Genomic DNA, 21280 nt, shown 5'->3' with positions numbered 1-21280 from the left:
CTGATGTGCGCCTGGCTGTATCTGCTCTCTCCGGCCGGGTCGGTGATGGCCGCGGCCAGCCGCTTCCAGCCCTCCTGCGGGTCGAGGAGGTCGGCCAGCCGTCTCAGCAGCCCGTAGCGCAGGCTGCGGACGTACGTGGCGGCGGTGACCGGCTGGCTCATGGCGAGGCCGGGAACCGCCGACGGCCGGGGCGAAGCCACAGGTAGGTAGCCGGAACTCGATCCCCTTGCCGGGGCTGCCGGCCGGCCCCCAGCTCCCGCCGTTCTTCCGGGACGGCACGGCAGCACTTCCCTGTTTCGAAGCCTTGACGCAACCTCCGCACCGCGAAGGCAGCGCTTCCTCCCGCTTCCTGCAGCGAGGAAGGCCCGCCCTCCCGCAGCGCGCCACAGCCGGCAGGCGAGGTTGGTGGGGGGGGCGGGTGCAGCTCTTCGCGGCCGTTCCCCCTCTCCCGGACGAGGTAGCGGTGGCCGGGGGGGGGGGGGCGGTACCAGCGGCGCCCCCTGGCGGCCGCTATGGGAGCCGGGGCGGCTGTGCCTGCAGTCAGCAGTAGGGGGATGATTTCCCTCCGTTTTCTGTTTTCCCTCTTAAAAAAAAAAAAAAAAAATTAGTGTTGTTGTTAATTTTTTCTCCTCTCGCAGCGGCGGGCAGGGGAGTCATGCTGCGCTCCCTCAGTTACGTGACCGATCATACCGGCTTCCGCGGGACGATTAAGAAGGCGCCCGCTGACTTCGTGGTGAGGGAGCTGGAGCTGCCGCAGCGCCCCGCGGCGCCCCGGGACGTCAGCCCGCCGCAGCCCGACCTGCCGGCAGGGAGTCCGCCCGCTGCCTCCGCCACAGCCAGCGCCGGGGCTGGGGGCGCGGTGGTGCCTGCCCGCCGTGACCCTGTGTCATACCCTGAGCAGAGCCGCTGTGCTGGGGGCGTGAAATCCGGCCCGGAGGCAGCCGCTCTGTTGGATTCCCTTTTGGGAAAGCCCGCGAGTGAAAGGCTTACTAAATTTGCTTGTGATCTGAAGGAGGCGTGGGACTCGGAAAGGGGTTGTGATGTCGGTGCCGGGGAATTCTCCTTGGGAGCCGTGGTGGATAAGAGAGATCGGGCCGATTTGCACGGCGCCATCAGGCAGAGATTCCCCTTCTTGGTCACTGTGACAAAGGACAACGAAATGGTTGTGAAAGGAAACGCTGACTACAGAGAACTCTGTCAGCTAGTGACTGAAAAGGAAACAAGCGATTTCTTTAAATTTTTAGACGCCAAGCTGGAAAATTCCACCTTTTCTTTTGAGCCTGATGGAAATAAGGAGCACAGAAAAAAGGTTCACCACTTCATCAATAAAAAATTTGGGAAAATTTTAGAAACAAAGTCTTTTACTGTGGAAGATGTCAGTTGTAAGCCAAATATGTCAATAATGGTGAGGTTTAGAGAGAAAAGTTGCTCCAGAAAGAGGTCTGCTGATGGTTTCCAGATAAAACAAGATCTTTATACAGGTAAACATTACATTTTTAGTGGAAGTGTGGGGGTACTGTGGTGTTCTGCGGTAATACCATCAGAATCATTTTAGAATGGGCAGTATGGTTCAGTATGTGGATTTAAGAAGATGTGTTCAGATGTTGGGCAACTTAGTGAGTTCAGATTTGATTTTATGATCTCATTTCTTAAGGGCGTTGCTAGCATGAAGTCAGGTTACTGGAATTGCATTGCATTTGATCAGGTACCACTCTGAAAGCCAGCAGGGGGTTTTTATTGTTTTCACTTTGTTTATTGTGTCTTTATTCTTTTCTTTTAATACTGAAAATGTCCTCTTTCCTTTAGTTTTGTGGAGTGGGAGTTGTCTCTGCAGTTGTCATGCTGTTATGGTTTGAAAGGAAGAAACTGAAATCAGCCATGGCAGAGCACCTGTATGACATAGAAGTGCAAATTTCTAATAACTCTGGGATGATTGTTTCAGCTTTCACCCTTCAGAAAGAAAATCTAGAGACACTGGAAGCAATCAGCTGCTTGGCTGCTGAACTTGGAGTTCTTCCCTCAGACTTCAGTTACACGGGCATCAAAGATAAGAAGGCTATTACGTACCAAATGATGGTTGTGAAGAAGGTTACTCCTGAGAGGTACTGACAATCGGGGTAGCACTATTCTAATTTGCTATTAAGTACCAAGCTGCTGCAAGGTTCCTAATACTTTGTCTTTCCCTCCTCCTGTATTAGACCACAGTGGCAATGGCTTTAATGTTTTGTGGCTTCTGGGTATATACAGTGTAGCACTGAAGTCCCCCAGTGGAAATTTAAAGAAAAATTTTCTTGTCATACTATGAATATATAATATTATCTATCCTTCTAATTCGTGATCATGTGATCCACTTCTTAATTTAAGTTCATCTGCTAGCTGGAAGAGAGAGGAAACCTATACAAACCCCAACAGTTTTGTCTTGTGATCCACAGACAACAACGTAACTTACAGAGAATAAAAACAAACAAGCAAAATTACCTTTAAAGTAAATAACTGCATTTGTACTTTGGACAGATGTTTATTTTGAGTGTTGAATATCAACTTCTATTATATTGTGCATCACAGAAACATGAGTCTATGTAAAGAAGATGTCAGCATGCATGAGGATAGAAATACATTCTGGATAACTTGCTGATAACACAAGATGTTCTCATTTTTTGCCAACTCAGCGGGTAAAAAATAAGTATTAAAGTTCTGCAGTTGCAGTAAAAAAAGTTGCTGGTGTAAAAACCACAACTTATTTCTTCCTCAACTTTAACTTTCAAATAAAAGAAACTAGAATTTATGTTTTCAGGGTTCAATACTAATTCAAACAACTATCAATAGTAAAATTCCATTGCAAACTAGGCCATTTGTTCAAGAGAATTAGCAAAATGGTTGCTTCCAAGCTGCTGGTTAATCAGGAAAAATGATTTACTGAAGTGTTAACATGTTGTTTAAAATGTAAGCTGAAAGTTTCCCTTGAATTTAATTACTTTCTTATATATAAGAACAGAGAGATTGAGTGGATGCTTTAAAGTGCAAATACTTGAGCCGTCAGCTGCATTTCCAATTACAAGCATGTGCAAGCATGCTCAGAGAATTGGTGTTCTGAGTTTGTTTCTTTAAGACTTAACAAGAGCAAGCAAATTGTTTTGGAGACTGCTAGAGTGGCAGACATTGCTTTTTCCTTTTTCTTTCTTTTTCTCCTCTTTTATTCTCTTTTTCTTCTCTCATCTCCTGTTCTCTTTTCATGAGAAGCAAATTTCTAGGACTTCTAACTTCTTTGTTCAATAAAAAGAATAAAATTCACTTTGGGTGCCTTGAGAATGTTCAGTGAATTGCTTAATTCCCGTACCTGTCAAGCTACAAAACATAACTGAAGCAAATAGTCTGAAGATATTTATGGACTGCAGCTAAATCTTTAGACTATCTCTAAGTTTGAGTTTACTTTCTCTGTTTTAAATCTCTTGAATTCTATTAAATCTTTTTAATTCTAGTGCAAAGGTGAAGAAGACGTTCTATTACAAGTTGTATAGCTTTAATTGCAGGTGGCTCATATTTTCTCCCAATTATTTATACAGGTTGAAAGACATTGAAAGCAAACTGGAAAAAAAGGGCATGAGAATACACAACATACATTCAGCACACCAGCATCTTAGACTTGGTCAGCTGAAAGGCAATCACTTTGATATAGTTGTGAGAGATCTCAAACACCACAGTCATGATTCTCCCGTAGATCTGAAAGAAAGAATATCTGAAGCAATGGAAAATATTGAGGTAAAAAGCCACTTGGCTGCAATAAAGAGCAGGGTTGTAATGGCAGAGATATAGCAATATTTCCTTCCTTGTGATACTTTTTTTTGCTATTTTATGGCTTTCTTGCATTACTCAAGGAACTGGGAGCAAAGCTGCATCCTGAAAGGTGACCACATGTGCATTCATTCTGTGTTATGGATCTCAGTCCCTAATGTGGTCAGAAAGACAGATGGGATGTTTGGTAGTAAATGAGTATTGATATATGGGCTGTCGTGGTACAGATCTAAGGCCAACCAAAGTGCTGTGCTTTACAGTAAAAAAATACATGTCAACTGCTTGCCTTTTTTGTCACGTGAACAAAATACGGGGGCTTGGGGGAAAAAAATATGTATGTAATTTCCAAGACATAAATACATCTGAAATGCCTTTAGAAGACAAAGAAGGTTCTCTGAAATTCTGTGGATTTTGAGTGTAGACCCACCCTGAAACCTCATCATCAGGCATTCTTAAATCACTGAGAAGTATAGAAGAAAGTCATGAAAAAGAAAAAAGTTTAGGTGTTTCCTATGGCAGTAATTTTCTTAACCTTTCTTTCTAAGCAGTAACTGCTACACAGATTAAGGTGATAAATCCTGAAATAAAGACTTCAACAAAAACTATCCAGTGTGCAAAAACGAAATAAATGATATGTGCAGTGGAAAATTTTGGAGATTAGTTTTACTACTGAAAAAAAGAACACACAACCAAGTGGTTCTGTAATGCTCTTCTGTCTTCTACATCTCCTTTTTTTTTGTTTCGCTGTTTGGGAAAATGAACAGAAATTCCTTTGGTGTCCTGCTTTCTTAGAGTTAACCTATTGATCAGATGATGAATGACAGAAGTGGCATCTGTATTGATCCAAAATAAGGATTTTTCATCCTCCATGGAAACAAAATCGCATGTTGGTCCTAGGGGAATCCAAAACAAGGTTAGATAATTTGAATTGACTTTCTGCCCCATGAATATTTGTTAGTTGTTTTTTTTTGTTTTAAAAAAGGGTGGAGGTCACGTGGCTGTGATTTTACTGCCCTCGTGTGACTTACCACTCGTCAGGAGATTTGAAGTCCTGGTTAGCAGAAATGCTTACTCTTGCTCTTTACTATGTTAATAATCATGCAAACAATCTCATGAGAAAGAGGATGAGTTAAGGAAAAAATGCCCAACAGCTGCTACTGTTCATTACATCTGCTATGCTTCATTTGCTTCAGTAGAGATTTTATTTATTAGCGATTCGGCACATAGAAAGAGCTCAATTACTTTGACTTGAACTGTGGTAGTGCTTATAATAATTACACAGAAATTGTCTTGTTTCATTTACCAATTTTTTATAAAAGGAAGAGTAAGTCTTCACTGTCTTTTTAGATGTTTCTAACTCAACAGCTGAAATGTTGTAATGAAACAGGAGTTAAGAGTTATTTGTTATTTCTAATTAAAAAAAGCAGTGTATGTGTTTTGGATATAAATACAGAAGTTTGTGTGTTGAATGCTCAATCTCACTAATGGTATCCATTATTTTGATGTTTTTAAAATATTCATTCTCTCTAATTCTAGGCAAAAGGTTTTGTGAATTATTATGGACCTCAGCGGTTCGGACAAGGACAGAATGTTCAGACAGATCAAATAGGATTGGCTCTACTGAATGAAAAAATGGTATTTTCACTGTGTGATTTAAATACTTACTGTCAAGTTCATTTCATGTTATAGTTGCCATAACTGGTGCTCAGTGCTGACCTTCCCAGTGAGCAATTTCACTTGCGAGATGTGAGCCCATATGTGTGCTGGAAGTAGTTGCCAAATCAGTTTTGAATCAGTTTTGAACCTTCTTTCTGAATTAGAAAAATGTGTTTTAATCAGCAGGTGTAGCTGTAAGCTATTCAGGAATTGATTCTTCTGTCTGTAGTGTGATTGTCATCATGCCTCTTCTCAAGGAAGTGGTTGCATTCTTACAAAGGTTGAACACTAAAATGAAGCTATATATTTATGTACAGTGCTTATCTGGGGTACTTCTTGTCTCCTAACCTATAAACTTTTTATCCCACTGGAGGTCTATAGTGTTACAAATGTGGCAAGATACTACCATAGATAGGACCATACAAAAGGATTTGCTTTTTCAATACCATGCTGATTTATCTGCTGTATAGCAGAGACTTCTCCTTTTCATAATTCCTTGGCTACCTTGCCAAAATCTTAGTTCTAAGCAAATGTTCCCTGTAAACTAAGGAGACCTAACTTGTTAAGTAATCATTTGTAAGATGAGAGTCATATACTTTTCAATGTATGTAGCTTAGTGTTTGGCCCATGTTTAAAACAGAATCAGACTCTTAAAAGTCAGATGAATACTTGAGTATTCTCTTCTTCTAATTTTGTTTTGATTCTGAGAAATCTGGAAAATTTATCCTGCAAATATAGGGGGAATCTGACATTTTGCATGTTAATATTAGGAGTTCAAACCATGTATCAATTCCTGCAGAGTAATGATGTAAGTATCTAGTCTTAACTCAGTTACTTTTGAATTTAAAACATGCAGAAACTACTATTTGTATTTAAAATGTACCAATACACGCTTGCACAGTTCAGTGCAGAGGAGGACAAGAATAAAATGTTAATAAAACAGATAAACAGAGATAGACACAGGTTGATTTTTACAGCAGCAAATTGATTCTGTCCTGGTGTTGCAAGTAGCAGGGGTTAGCTTAATGTTTTCCCAGTTACTGACCCATTCCCAGTGTCAGATCAGTACAAAAGCAGTTGTTGCCTCTCTGTATGACACTATGGGAAGTGCTGTGTCTGTGTTACATGAAACATGCTGGAGAGAAAGAAGAAGGAATCTTCCAGCTCAGTATAGAATGATGGCACAGATTTGTATGCATTGTTGTGTGTTTCGTTCAGAAATGGTTATTTTTAAATGCAATAAATGTAAATTATGTTTTTTAAAGGTGAAAGCTGTAAAATTATTCTTCACACCTGAAGATACCGATGACCCTGTAAATAATGCCAAAAGATACTTTCTTCAAACTGGTAAGGCCACTTAAACTGTCTATAAATCTATTCATTGTAGGTGCCATGAGGGAATGAAGTGTTGCACAGAGTGACACTTTGTATTTTGCTGCCTCTCTACTGCTTATAGCTTATTCCAAGGGACTCATTAGAATTTCATATCTAATTTTTGAAAATAAGATCAAAGTCAGGCCTCAGATGTGCAAAATAGTGGAATATTACTGTATTTCAGGTGCAAGACAGTGCAGAAACCAATGCTCTGTGGCAGTGTAATGCTGGAAAAGACTGCGATCGTTTATTTTTGAAGCAATTTTGGCCTGCTTCAGCCTGTTTTCTTTTGAAATATAATTTTTCCTCTCTTAATTTAAAAAGAACTATGGAGAATGAGGCATCTAACTCACATTCAGCACTTAACATGGTTGGGCATCTAATTTTCAGAATTTTCTATATTAATCTTATGTCTTGTTTTTTGCATCTTTAGGCCTGGCTTTTATGTCTTTTCAATTATGTGTTTTCTTCCATACTTTCCCATGATGCACATTCTTAGTTTTTTTATCTGAATTCAACAAAATATACCAAAGACACAGTGTGCTAAGTAAAATGCTCTTTGTCATATTGTTGTTATCATTCAACTTAACTTTCCCTCCAAAACTAGAAATTTTGAGTTGCTCTTGACTAAAGATGCTTGAACTTCGGAAATCTTCTTCAAGTTAGCCTGCATATCATTATACATGGTAGAACAGCTACATTGTATAGCTTCAAGAGGCACAGATACTGTTCATTGCACAGATGAGGTGATTATTCTGTGCCTTATACTGCTATATGGTGTACTGAAAGACATTGGTGCAGACTCTGAAAACAGCAGCGTGCCTTTTCCTAAAAGCAAAAGGTAAAAGGCTGTGCAATGGCTCCTTCAAATAATCACTATTTAGAAGAAAAATTAAACAGGAAAAATATGCAAAATGTAAACATTTAAACATTTAGATAATATAGTACAAATAGGATTAAATATAATTTCATCGTGGTTGAGGCTCAGACCTGAAAATCAGCATAAAGAGGTTATCTTCATTTTTTTTTTCTGACCTATTTAATCTGTTAAAGTGTGTTTTTCTTTTCCTGACAGGAAGTATTAGAAAAATCAATGATAACTTATGTGGTTATTTTTGTTTATCTCAGAAGATGCAAAGGGGACACTCGCAATGCTGCCAGAATTTAAAGTGAGAGAGAAGATGCTGTTACGTGCTTTACATCGCTACGGTGTAAATCAAGAAGGCTGTACTAAAGGATGGCTCAGTATTCCTCATTCAATGCGCATATTCTACGTCCATGCTTATTGCAGTCAGGTATGGAATGAAGCAACATCATACAGGCTGAAGACTTACGGTTCCAAAGTTGTTGAGGGTGATTTGGTCTTCTCAGAAGAAAATGATGAAAGCCTTTCCCTGAATGACAAGGTGAGTTTTTTACAAAGTAGTTCTTGTAAAGAAAAATTTGCTTAATATTTCTGTATTCATTTACTTGAATACATTCAGGTGTCAGACAGTAATCGAGTGCTTTCATTTTGATTTGTCCATTTAAATACTTAGTGACAAAGGTGAAAAAAGTGAGCATTTCAATTTTGAATTACCACCAGTAGATATATGTTCTAGATGCATTTTAATAGCCCTTATCTATTTTGACCATTTGTTTTATTCAAAGGAGGAGGAGAAACAGAATGGCAAAGTTGATGTAAGAACTTAGCCTGCATGGTGTCTGATGCTCTTCTGAGGACCTTACTGGGGAAAACCTTCAGGGTGAACCTATATTCATAGAATCAAACAATGGGTTGTAAGAGCCCATTAAGATCACCTAGTTCTAACCCCCTGCTATAGGCAGGGACACCTCCCTTGAGAACAGGTTGCTCAAAGCCCCACCAAGCCTGGCCTTGTATGCTTCCACGGAGGGTGTATTAACAACTTCTCTGGGCAGCCTGTCTCAGTCTCTCACCACTCTCACAGTGAAGAATGTCTTCCTAATATCTAGTCTAAATCTGCTCTTTTCCAGTTTAAAACCATTTGCCCTCATCCTGTTGCTACTGTTATCAGTCAGTGTAGATCTCAGTCTTGTTCTCAAGGTTAGACCTTACTATTCTTCCTGTGGAGGCATTTAACTTTCTCCTAATTATCAGGTAAAACATAGAATTTAGCAGTGTTGTACCTCATTTCTTGAGTGGAAATTCTTATAGATATGAAGCAAGAGTACTTCAAAGAGCACTGAACAATTTCCAGTCTCTGAAAAGAGTAACTGTTTCCATTGTGATTTTTCTTCAATAATATTTTTGGGAAAAGATGTTAATAAACCAATTAGGAAAAACAGAGCTGCCAAGTATAATACTAAGTTACTGAGTTTAATATATAATCCTATTTATTGTAATACATTCCAATTCATTTTTTTCCTTGTGATGATGTTAACACAAAATTGTAGCTGACTTTACATTAAGCATCTGTACTATTTTTAGATTGAAATAGATTATTTGCCCTTACAGTAGTCAAATAACATCAAAATCCTTTAAAATTTTAGGAGTTCAGTGTGTGATTCCTATGATAATCTGTATGTTTTATTTCAAGAAAGTTCGTTTTTCTTAACATCTCTTTACATGTATTGTCAGGTTCATGTTGTCACTGCTCTAGAAGAGTCAGCTAACAAGTACTCTATACACCAAGTAAGTCTGTATGAAAAATTCTGTGTTGTTGATTTCTATTTGATTGAAAGTTTTGTTTTTAAAATAATATGATAAAATTAACTGGTGCAGTCTCATTTCCTACCAGAATGCATACTGAAGAAAACATGTGTGAACTAACCTGCACTCTGAAAACAAAGAGAAGGAAGAGTACTTACCTTGTAGTGGAAGTTAGTGCAATGTCATTTGCAGTATGGTAATACTCTTCTTGGAGTTGAATGTAAATACTTTGAATTTTTTTTAGTCTATTTCTGGGAAAAATGCTCAGGGGTAACTGACGTAATTTTTGAAGGTTCAGAGCATCATGAAGTCATACATATGCAACTTAATGTCTTCTTTGCTGTGCCTTTCCAGCAAATTAGGTAATTCATGTTAGTGTACTTCTAGTTCATGTTAGAAATCATTACACATTTATTATTTTGTTCTGCCTTTCCCTTAAATTACATCCAAGATACCTGCCTTGCACAGTTGTTTTTAGAAAAAGTAGCTGCCTTTTAACTATTTCAGGCCCCAAGCACATTTAAAATTGTAATCATATTTTTTAAAGGGAAATCACTGAGCTTTATTTGTTTATTTATGTATTATTTTTTAAAGGTTGTTCTTCCAATGGTGGGCCATAGTATCAAGTATCCAAGTAATAGAGTTGGGCAGTGGTACCGTGAAAGACTTTCTAAGGACGAGCTGCAGATGTGCAAATTCCGAGTGCCTCCATTGCAGCTGAACATACCTGGGTGCTACAGACACGTCTTGAAAAACGTTCAGAATCTTTCCTATTTTTTGGAAGGCAGTGAAGAAGGAAACAAAGTTGAAGACAACCATCTGAATGAGTCAAAAGTAGCTCTTCATATATCATTTGACCTTGATCCTTCATGCTATGCAACAGTCTGTCTCAGAGAAATAATGAAATGTGACTTTTAAGATTTCAGTTAATGAAAGACTGCAGGAATTTTATACCAGTGCTTATATTTTTGTATAATGCAAAAAAAGAAAAATAAGAAAATCACAATTTCAAACCAGGAACAGCAAAAATTAATAGATTGAGATTCATACTGACTGGGGAAGAAAACCACTGGAGTCCCAGTTGCAGAAACATTCCAAACCCTGAATGCAAATCTAGAGTAAAAAATGCAAAGCTGTGTGTCGTGTCAAACAGGTTTAACAGAACTTAAAGAAACTGTGGGCTGCAAGCATGAATTTCACACTTGCACAGACATCCAGCTTGCAGTTATGACCTGGAAACATGTTTGCAGCAAATAGACATGTCTTTTATTTCACAGTTATTTTTTAAAAGCTGGTTGATACTAAATATTCGGGGACACTGAGTAGCAATTATGTCACAAGTTGTAACCTACAGGAGTCGAGCCAAGAAGCTGCTGTACTGAGATTCACTGAATTTTATTTTGTTTTCATTGCATTCACGTGCCAAGTATTAAAGGTAGAAGTCCTGAACCACGAGTAGCAGATTACCTGGCACACTGTCAGTCATTTGAATACTACAGTTTAAATTAATGCTGATGATTCCAGGACTAAGTTGTACATAACTTTCTAGATAGTGCTTATTCAAGTAAGCTCAGTAAGATGAGGTGTGTAATTAATAAATTGCAAAAGGGTTCATAGTAAAAACCAAACACTGATTTATTATTTATAGGGAGGAGATTCTATTCCTATTACTGTAAGGTCTTATGGTGACAAAGACTTTTTAACGGAACCACTTCTGGGAAAAAAAACCACAAACTTTTATATTCTTTTAAATATATTTAAAAAGTTAACTGTGATAAAATGAGTGCATTTGTGGACAAAGGAAGAGCAAAGAATGTAATTTACCTTGACGTTTCAAGGCTATTCTTGCAGCAAAGTTCAGAGGTATTTTCTAGATGAGTTTACAAATGAGATAAAACAAAAAAAGTGGTTGGAGGAGGTTAGAATAGTGGTTAATGGATCATATCCTAATTGGAGTGAATACCCTAGGGGTCTCTCCTGGGCTGTGTGCTATTTGGTGACTTTGTCAGTGACCTGGAAGGGGGCATGGAGTTCACCTTCAACAAGTTTGCAGTTCACACCAACATAAAGGAACAAAAGGAAATACTGGGGAATCTGTCTTCTTGGGGGACGTAGACATGTTGGAGGAATGTACCAACAGGAACCTTACAGGAGTTAAAGAGGAGAAATGCAAAGTGCTACCCCTGGGAAGAAAGCACCCCTGCAGCAGGCCAGGCTGGAGTGCAGCAGCTATGTGGGAGCAGCAGTGAGCAGCTGAGCATGGGTCAGCCATTTGTCCTGGCAGCAAAGGCCTCCAGCAATCTCCTGGACTCTGTTAGCAAGGACAGAGCCAATAAATCAAAAGAAAGATCTAATTTTCCTGCACATTAGATCACATTTAATTCCTGTGCTCAGCTTTTATCTCCAGTGCAACCAAAAATGAGTTTAATGAAGAACTCCCAAGCTAGTTGGGGGCTGAGCATTTGTCCTTGGAGGAGAGGCTGAAGGAGCTGGGCTTCCTCAAGCTGGAGAGAAGACAGGTTTGGGGTGGGGCTGGGGAGACAGCAGCAGCTCCCACTACCTGTGGGGAGGTTAGCAAGAAGATGGCACCTGGCTTCACAGTGGTGCTTGGTAGGAGGAGACATAAACAGGCATAAACTGAAATGTTCAGCCTGGTTATAAGGAAATACTTTTTTTCTGTATAAGGACAGTGGGGGCAGTGGAACAGTCTGTGCAGTCTTCAACCAAGGAGATTTCCACAGCCCAACAGAGCAAACTGGTCTGATCTCAGATGCGACCCTGCCTGGCCTAGAGAGCAGAGATCACTTCCAGCCTCAATTACCCTGCTATTCTAAGCAGAGTGGTGTGTCTATTCTAGCTGTAGATGGCAGTATGACTTAAAAGTAGGAAGGAGAACTCAACCCATTTTTACAGAGAGAATTAATATCATGAGTTTTGTTTATGGCATCAGTCTTTCAGTTGTTGGAACAGTGAAGCAACGCAAATCTCTAAAGGTTGATAAACCACTTATTTATGCAACTTTTATAGATATACAACTCTCATGATTTCAAAGCTTGCATAAAATTGTGTAGCAGTGACAGATCTGGATATTTCACTGCTTTAAATAAGAGGATTATTCTGTAAGTCTGTGTAAGTCATTCAAAATGTGACCCTTAGCATTAGTATGGGAAAATAGGTTGTCATGCAAACAATAGCTGCAGAGCCACTGGGGGCAACTTGGAATGCTTGCTCTATTATAGTGCTTACATTACACCTCAGTTTTATGGTGTGCATCCAAACTGACTGAAAAATCCATTTCCATGGCACAAGCCAGCCAAGACAGCTTCGTTCCTGTCTTTGCTTTTCAGTATCACCTCTTCTGTCTTCCACCTGCACTTAATTCTTCATTCTGTAAAATTATTTTTAATTTTACAGAATCATTTTGCTACAGTGCTGCTCAAAAAGAGTTGTCAACACTCACATATGAAAGTGCAGACAAGATGCTGCATGCAGTCACAATAACCAGAAGAAAAAAGTGGCATTTTTTTTCTACATAATTCTACATAAACTACTGTGGTCTTCTTTCACGTAGCTCAAAACAGCCTTGAAAACTGCCTCATCACAAACAAGATTTGAATACGCAGCATTAAAAGTTGATCCTTGATTTGGAAAGATGTGAAAGGTCAGATTAAAACATTTTTGACTGAAGGCATTCTATTTAAAAATGAAAGATCAGAAGGTGGAGCTAACAGAGTTCCTCTATAATCATTTTAGGCTCATTTGTCAGTACTACTATTGAGCACTAAAAGAGCTAATCTTCTTAAGCAAATCATTCTTTCAGCAACTTTATGTGGAAGAGCTAATTATGTGTTTTGGTGGGTTAAATTCCTTTAAGATAAAAGTTCTAGTAGGAAAAAGTCAGGTTAGCTATTAGAGTGTTTATATGCTAAACATCCTGATTATTTCAGTGGGCATTTATTGCTAAATCATTCTCTAAATCTCACCAGCTTTTTGCAGGATTATGTACATGAACTGTTGAATTAAGGACTTTTGTGTGAGTGCAGTACTCAGCTTTTTAAGGCTAACCTACGGAAGTAATACAGCTGTGTCCCTGTGTTTGGAAAAGAAGATAATCACTGTGTACTGATCTGAGTTTAAGGAAAAGGTTGATGTCTTGGTGATCTCTCATCTTACTAAGTACTTGTATTGCCACCATCCTTTTCTGATAAGCCTCAAAGCACTTTGCTAATACTAATGAACACAGGTCTCTGACTCTGTTTCTAACAAAAGGGGTTTTAAGTTCAATAGCGAGTTGGTTTTTTCATCTGATGTGATAGGTAATCAAGCATTTGAATGGGAAAGAATGCAAATGTTCTTAAGCTGTGAAACCTTGTTACTTTTAATTTCTTTTGAATTTGACGAGTATTATCCTCAATAAGAATATACAAATTTTCAGATTTTCCAAAATGAGATGGGTTAAAATTACATTCTTATCGTAAAGACAACTCAGAAGCCAGGTAGATGTGTGAGTATTGGCCAAATCCATTTATCCAACCCCATTATCTCCTCTCTCAGTGTTGACATCTGTCAGCCGATGGTCTGATCCGCCACACCCAGCTGATGAGCACAAACTCCTTTCTATTCCCTTGAACAATTTCTGCCCATTATAAAAGCTCAAGGAATCAAGCTGAGAAACTATTAACACTTTCTGTCAGTCCCCAGCCGTGCCTTCCAGCACATCGGTTCCTTTTTAATTTCTTTAAGATGAAGCCAAAAAGTGAGCTCCAGCTGCACACCGGGCCCACTTTACGTTCAGATAGAGGAGCAAGGGTAAAAAACAGAAGTTGATAATTTGGGCAGCTTCAAACCCTGCACATGAGTGTGTTCCATTGTGAAGCCTAGACAACATTAAGTACAAAGTGAAAAAACTGAATCATTTTAAAGGTGGAGGGTCCTCAATACTCCAAATATATTCATCTGCTTCTGTTGCACCTAATAGCTTGTTCATGTGGCATTAGTCGAACATGTCATGTTTGCAAAGAAGGCAGAATCAATGAAATCCTGTTTGCAGCATCAAGCAGAATTTTCTTCATTCCTCTTGGTGGAAGTCAGAATCTTGTATTATGGCAGTTGAAACGTGTTTTCAGCTTTTACACCAGTGCTTTCACCTGCCTAGGATAATGAGGTTTTTAATCAGCTTTAGAAATGATTGACTGAAATAAGCAAACAAAGATTGTATCTTTCAGAGCATTCCTGCAATTAAAAACTTAAAGCCAAGTCAGTTCTTTCCTGTAAATCATGAGTAAATCATAATTACTCAAGTACCCACTACTTCTATCCTGTGATGTATATGCCTTTGACAGATCTCTCATTTTTCACCTCTTCAACAATATATAACTTACGTTTATATAATTATATAGCTTAAATATTTTCTCCATCATGAAATAGCTGCATAAAATGCGCATTGTAATTACCAGTAATCTGAAGATGAGTGGAAGACATGAGAAATACATTGAAGAGGGCAAGATGTGTTACAATATTTTAAAATGCTCTTTGGATGTGAATAATCTTGGTTTGGGTCTGTACTCTGCCTACTGCAAAGTGAAAAACTGAATCCAGATTATATCATAATCTCTGAACCACTACTGCAGCCAATGCAAGTTACTGTTCATGAAGGGAATGACCAAGTTTGACATTTGTAACAAAAAGTAAGAATCAATTGCTTGAAATTTGAATTTGGGAGACAAAAGGCCAAGTTCTGATCCAGATGGAAAAGACTTGGAATTCATGTGCTGTATTCACCAGATCATTCTACAATATGCAGCTGGCACAGCTATAGGCCCACTGTTAGTACTTTAGGTCCTAGCAGTAAGATATCAGAAAGACTGTCCATGTGAATCCTCCTCCAGAAAAGTTTTGGGATGAGAAAATCAGGAGATATTTAGTTCATTTTCTACGTACACAGCAGCAGAACTGAGATAAGATGGGAACTCAGATTCCTCAAGGATGTGCATGTGCTAAGCAGGAAATTTGAGAGTGTTGATAATAATGCAACTACTGCTGAAAAGCCAGTACTCAAGAGGCAACATCTCATAGAAAATCAAGCTAAGCACTCAGTCGTCAAATATTTGGTCTGTAAGTTTGGGGTTAACAGTATCAGTTAAGAGTGCAGCTTTTTAGTCCTAAATTTATACCTAAAGATCTGATATAATATGACTGCAAACCACAACTGCCTTAGCCATGGAGGAAAAAACCATCACTTAACAGCAGCAACACAGAGTCATGGACTGTGTGCTTGTGATACAGCCCAGACAACAAACCAACCTCTGACTCGCCGCCAGCATCCCATTGGAGTGATGCAAGCACCACTTCCCTCATGCGGGCAGAAATTATGAGGAAGGCGAAGCCTGCCTCCACTCTAACCTGCCAGAGTTCATCTGATGGTTTGTAAAGTCAGGCATTTTTGTTCATTTTGTCTAGTGTCTTTCCTGGCATACCTAGCCTGGCTGACAGCCATCCCATGACGGCAGCTAAAAAGAATGATGGTGTTTTCTTGAGATAAAAGGTGTTTCAGAAAAGAGGCAAGGGGATCTTGTGCTAGGAGTAAGAACATGTCAGCCTCCTCAGCCAATCCAGCCTAGCCAGGCCACAGCAGGGCTCCAGCTCCCCACAGCCCTGCCCTGCCCTGCCCAGCTGTGGGTGCTGCTCAGTCAGTCCCACTGTCAGGCCTTTTGACCAGCCCAGCCTCAGCTCTCCCCCAGGACATGTCCAGTGCTGGGGCTGGGGCTATCCCAGTGCCTCTAGCTCCCCTGCCATTGGCTGGGGTGGGAGAAGCCTCCAGTGGCATGGTGCCTGACAGCCATAGCATTATCTCCTTTATAAAACATCAATGGCACCTGATGCCAACAGACCACAGAATTTCCAATAGCTTCCTTTGAAAAGCGACTTTTTTTCTACACCTTGCAAATAATGCTTCTTCACTAAATGGCTGCCAAATCACTGAACTGAGTTACTCCAAAAAATACTGGAAAAAAACAGGGTAGAATTTACTACCTTGCATGGGCTGTGAGCCCTGGCAGGACTCTTGATACAGATACTGCTTATCTCCTACCAGTGTTTCCAAAACAAAGAGTAGATTTCTGTTTCACAACATTTTCACAGAAGCACACACTCAAGTACTTCAGCAATGTCTCAAGTAGACCATTAGTTTCTTATTCTCCCAGAATATATTCTAGAATATCACTGAAAATTAGCTCTCACCTATCTGCTTTTCCCAAGGAGAAAAGCAAAGAAAACCAGCAATATACTTCAAATTAAAATCTCTCTCAACAATAGGGAGTTCTGCACCTCTTGTTTACTCAGGTTGCCACAACCAGGCTGAGTGAATACATCTCGTGGTGGGTCAAGCAATACAAATTCATTGCCTCTATTATCTAAGTGGAGAATAAACATTGGGGTGGATACTTCTCATGACTGATCTAAGAGAATGGTGATGAGGAGATGATTTGGGAGGCTGGTATGACTGCATTGTCAGAAGGAACTATTGACACGATTGATCCTTTGCAGAGCCATGTTGGGAAAGGCAGGAATTCCAGGAGAGAGACGGCCTAAGAAGGAAGCAGCTCTTGTAAAAGAGTGGTATTGGAAAGTGAAGAATATGAAAAGAGAATGTCAGTAAGATAATAAGAGAATTACATCTTCTTAGGTAAATTGGCATAGGCATATTTAACTCAATATTTCTCTACATACACATGCCAGATCGGCATCTGGCTTGTACTGACTCACTATTGTCTTTGCTTGAGAGAAGAAAGCCAGCTTCTGAAACAGCAATTGTGTCAAAAGCTGTGGTAAGAGTAATGGAATCAACAGTGCTTAACAGTACTTGAAAAGATGGGATAACTGCTGGAAACACTGGGTATTGTGGAAAGTAAATGCTAATGGGCTTGATCTGATACTGCCTTGCAATTTATGGGGGCATTTGTCCCTACTCCAGAGAAGATGAGATCAGAGTTTTGCAGCAGTGTCACGGCAGGGTGAGTTACCATGCACATCTGAAACGTGCTTAGAGGCACTGTGGTGGTTGGCTTCAAACACTTCGGGTCAGATCCTTGTCAGCATGACTGACAAGAGCCAGTTGAGATAATACAGGGTATATATAGCACAGAGGGGTGTGGGCTGTCAGACACCATGGTGATGAAAGGAACAGTTTAAAATAGAAGAAAATCTAATGGAGAAAAAACATGATTTTGGTCTATCTCACTATAAGTGAAGCCTCAATGTCATTATTTTATTCCTACTTTCAAATGGGCCCTTAGTTTGTACTTCATGCCACTTGTTTTCGGAAGTAACAAAAATTGTTTTCCACAGCTGCTTTTTAGTACTTTTAACCAGTAAATAGGGGAAAAGGAATTAATCACAGCCTTGTCCCTCTTCTCCTCCCTACACAATGCATGGTATTTTACTCTCTTTTATTTTATTCTGAGTTCTTCATTTCAGCTTCAACATTTCCTCTCTCTTACATGCTGAGAAGTGTCTTCCCTTTATGAGGCAACAGATCACTTACACCCATTTCTCATGTCTTTGGTATAGTAAGAGCTGCATAAAGCAATACTGCAGGGCAGAGGTTCAGAAAGCTCCTGCCTCATTTCCTTACCAAGCTCAGCCCTTCAACACTTGAGATGTCTCCAATCTTGGCTCAGTGGTGAGTGTTGGACAGAGAAAGAAGAGATCTGGCAGCACCCAGAGCTTGTCCTACCCAAATTTATACAACAAAAACCTTAACTAACAAAAAAAATAAGATCACAGAAGGCTGATTCTGTGATCTTCTGATTAGTTCTAGCAAAGCAGCTGGCCTACAGGTGAAACTTGCTTTTTCTCTCAGGGCCTTTTAGATGCTGATTGTGTTCAGGAATTGTAAAGTGACTTGTCATCTTCAAAGGGCAGGTTTGTCGAGTGCTTTTAGGGCTTAGTTGAGCACACAGGTAATGTGCTATGCATGTGAGTGGGAAAACTTTTCATCCTTGAAAGTTTCTTTGTCCTGCTCCGTATATTAAAGCAATACAGATGTGGAAGGTAAATCTCTTACTGTGTGGGTTGACTGTGTTTTGTGCTGTGGCCTCTTAAGCTAACAGCAGGAAAGGATATTAAAGATATATCAAATATTTTTCCTTTGTGAAATACAATCTTTACATTTCAATACAATTTTCTTCCAGTGTTGTAATCCTGAGAAAGGATTCATGAAAAGAACAGATTAGCATTTCTACTGTCAGGGCTTCAGCTGCCTTCTGAACCACTATTTACTGGTCCCTTTTATGTTCTCCATTGGGGAAGGTATGAGCAGTTTGTTGTGCCTTCTAACATTCTTGTTTTCAGACAGACAAATCGTGCAGGTGAAACAACAATCCACAGCTCCGTTTATTATCAGCATAATTGTCATCTGAGGTAGAAACATCACAAGAAATTTGATTCTAGACTTTACGTTGCTTCTAGGCAGATCTCCAGACTGTCATATTTTTAATGAGCGAGCAAAGAATAAAACAGCTATTGTGCTGAGGTTCTTGATGTAAGACCATCTTGTGGCTGTTGAGGAATGCTGAGATAAAATCAGAGCCAGACAAATTCATCAAAAGTACGCACATGGAAAGGGCCCTGAGTTGTACATAGCACAGAACCTGACCACCAAAAGGTTACGTGGGAGGCTCATTTAGGCATGAAGCACACTGAAGCAAGGTGTTCAGTCAGAAGAATTGCTGCTTTCCAGAGAAGACCATGGAGGAGAAAATGTGAAAATAATAAGTGTCACATTGCTAGTGTTCCATGTTCTAAAAAGTACACTGAGGTGTGCTTACTGTAATATAATTTGAGATGCATTCCTGATTTCTAGAATATCAAATTGACACAGTTTATATGAATCAGATTCCAAAAGAGTCTGCACACACAGATGCACACAAACATGTATGCTTCTGAAAACCTCTCTGCCCGTTTCTGGTTCCCTGGAACACCAGAGGCAGAAAGACTTTTGCAGGGTTCTCTGTAGGCTCCTTCATGGCAAAATCTCTGCACTGGATCCCCAGGTTTATGTGTAGCTGCTTATTTCAGCTGCATGCAGATTGTTTTTCCACTGAGTAGAACGATTTGCATTGCAGTGGGTAATAGGAGCTAGAAAATGGGCAGTTGGCTGCAGTTATTACATTTGCATGATTTATCTACCATTAAAAGCAGTTAAATAGAATTAAAAATCTCTATTAATGAACTGTAAAAGAAATATGTTGCTTTGCAGTGCTCACAGTTAGCAACTGTGCAACTTCATTTGTGGATGTAAATTCTATATCTGTATTTTCTTCAGCAATAGATTGTATAGTTTAGTAGGGCTTGCTGGATTGTTGTGGTATATTGTAGTATTGGGATCGTCAGGATACGTGAAAAAGTGACTTTAAGGACCTTATGTATAATATAATTTATGCAATAATGGGCAATTTTCCAGGGTAAGAACCTGGGAAGAATCTAAAGAAATTCAAGACAAAATAGTGAACACTTTTTTAAAGCAGAGGCGTTGCTGGTAGTTCAGAACTGTTTCTGCCCAGAAGCACAACACAAAGCTGGTTGCAGAGAGTCCCTAAAGGGGAGCTTGGATGTTCCATGTATTTAAGAGTGGAGCCAACCCCTTTCACCCAGTGTGGATGGATTAGAAGTGCTGTGAGCCAAGCACACGGTGGGACCATCCACTCCCAGATGCCCCAAGGGTGGCTTTTCTGAGCAGTGTGTCCTCAGCTGAGCTGCAGAAGAGAACAGCCAGTGATGTGGGCAGCCCACGCGGGGCTTTCCCAGCCCTGAGCCTGCTCTTATCCTTCCTGTAAGGAGCTGATCTGTACACATAATTTGGGATTCCACATTAAAGAGTGTTTTGGGTTTGAGTGGCTTTTCTTGGAAGCTTAGGAAATTACTGCCTAGAAAGCACATTAAAAGAATATTATGTTTGCAAGTGGAAACATACTGAAGCTCAGATTCCCTGCGCAACCTTAATTCAATCTTCAGTGTCTCTGTTATTATACAGCCCTTTATTAATTATTTTTCCCACAGGAAAATGTGAAGAATGGATCGAGTTCTGAGGAAGACTAAGAAATGCGCAGTGAAAGAGTCTTTATCTTGTGATCTCTACTTATGGTGGAGCAGTCTATAGAGAAAGGAAAAATGGTCTTTTGTTTTAGGCAGCTGAATACAGAATTGTAAAATGTGGAACTGCAGCAGTTGAGTGTTGTGGAATTAGATGATGTCCTTGCCTCCAGCGCAGAATTGCTGTGTTGTACTTGTCAAGGCTTTCTCCCAAAGGCTTTTTACAAATGTGTCCTCCCTTTTGACAGAAGCTCTCATGAAACTGTGGAACCTCATCTGCAAAGTGAATTGCAGTTGAAAGCAATGACACCTTCTTCATGCTGAAAATTGAACTGTGAGCATCAGCTCAGGCGCCTTAAGTCAGTGGAAATATTTTCCTTTAATTTCTGCTCCCCCAGCTGGAGATAAATGATTCTCTCTCTTTCTGAAGTTTTTTTGTGAAAAATTATTTATAGTTTGTGAGTAATGGATGCTACTATAAAATAATGAAATGTCCATGAGGAAATCAATAAACCTCTTCAGAGAGGAGTTTGAACTCCTTCGTGGACCCTACAGGAGTGCACTGAATGCTGAGTGCCAAAGGGCATTTTCTGTAGCTGTCTGCCTGGTATTTATGGCTGCTCTGTCCCCTGAGTGAAACGTAGATCTGTGGAAACAGTGGATATAACAATATTATTAAAGTTATTTCCTAAGAGC

At 39.7% G+C, this 21280-nt stretch overlaps 2 protein-coding genes across 4 annotated transcripts in view; one reads left to right on the top strand and one right to left on the bottom strand.

Moving 5' to 3' along the window:
• Positions 1–303, bottom strand: part of IRAK4 (interleukin 1 receptor associated kinase 4) — an 11648-nt gene extending 11345 nt beyond the window's left edge. Inside the window, exon 1 of the mRNA XM_042872723.1 lies at positions 1–303. Within this exon, the coding sequence (XP_042728657.1) occupies positions 1–161 (161 nt within the window). The 5' untranslated portion in view covers positions 162–303.
• PUS7L (pseudouridine synthase 7 like) lies at positions 142–21280 on the top strand. 3 transcript variants are annotated; one of them, XM_042872718.1, is made up of 9 exons: positions 142–202; positions 639–1481; positions 1943–2102; positions 3564–3759; positions 5329–5427; positions 6714–6795; positions 7951–8228; positions 9422–9475; positions 10088–21280. In XM_042872718.1, the coding sequence occupies exons 1-9, from the start codon at positions 160–162 to the stop codon at positions 10409–10411; spliced, it is 2079 nt and encodes a 692-aa protein (XP_042728652.1). In that variant the 5' UTR covers positions 142–159; the 3' UTR covers positions 10412–21280. The 3 variants fall into 3 exon arrangements, with proteins under 3 accessions (XP_042728652.1, XP_042728653.1, XP_042728654.1); XM_042872719.1 differs by lacking the exon at positions 142–202 and adding an exon at positions 337–401; XM_042872720.1 differs by lacking the exon at positions 142–202 and having other exon boundaries at positions 1395–1481; positions 1807–2102.

The sequence above is a fragment of the Lagopus leucura genome, unplaced genomic scaffold (assembly GCF_019238085.1).
Source record: "Lagopus leucura isolate 7727_CA_CO unplaced genomic scaffold, USGS_WTPT01 Super-Scaffold_100008, whole genome shotgun sequence".
Taxonomy (NCBI): Eukaryota; Metazoa; Chordata; class Aves; order Galliformes; family Phasianidae; genus Lagopus; species Lagopus leucura.
The sequence above is the reverse complement of the archived record's forward strand: the minus strand, read 5'-3'. Positions and strand labels throughout refer to the sequence as shown.

Coding starts and splice junctions, on each gene's coding strand:
- PUS7L (XM_042872718.1), top strand. CDS start 160: ATGGCGAGGCCGGGAACCGCCGACGGCCGGGGCGAAGCCACAG. Junction 1,482..1,942: donor AAAACAAGATCTTTATACAG/GTAAACATTACA, acceptor TGATTGTTTCAG/CTTTCACCCTTCAGAAAGAA. Junction 9,476..10,087: donor ACAAGTACTCTATACACCAA/GTAAGTCTGTAT, acceptor TATTTTTTAAAG/GTTGTTCTTCCAATGGTGGG.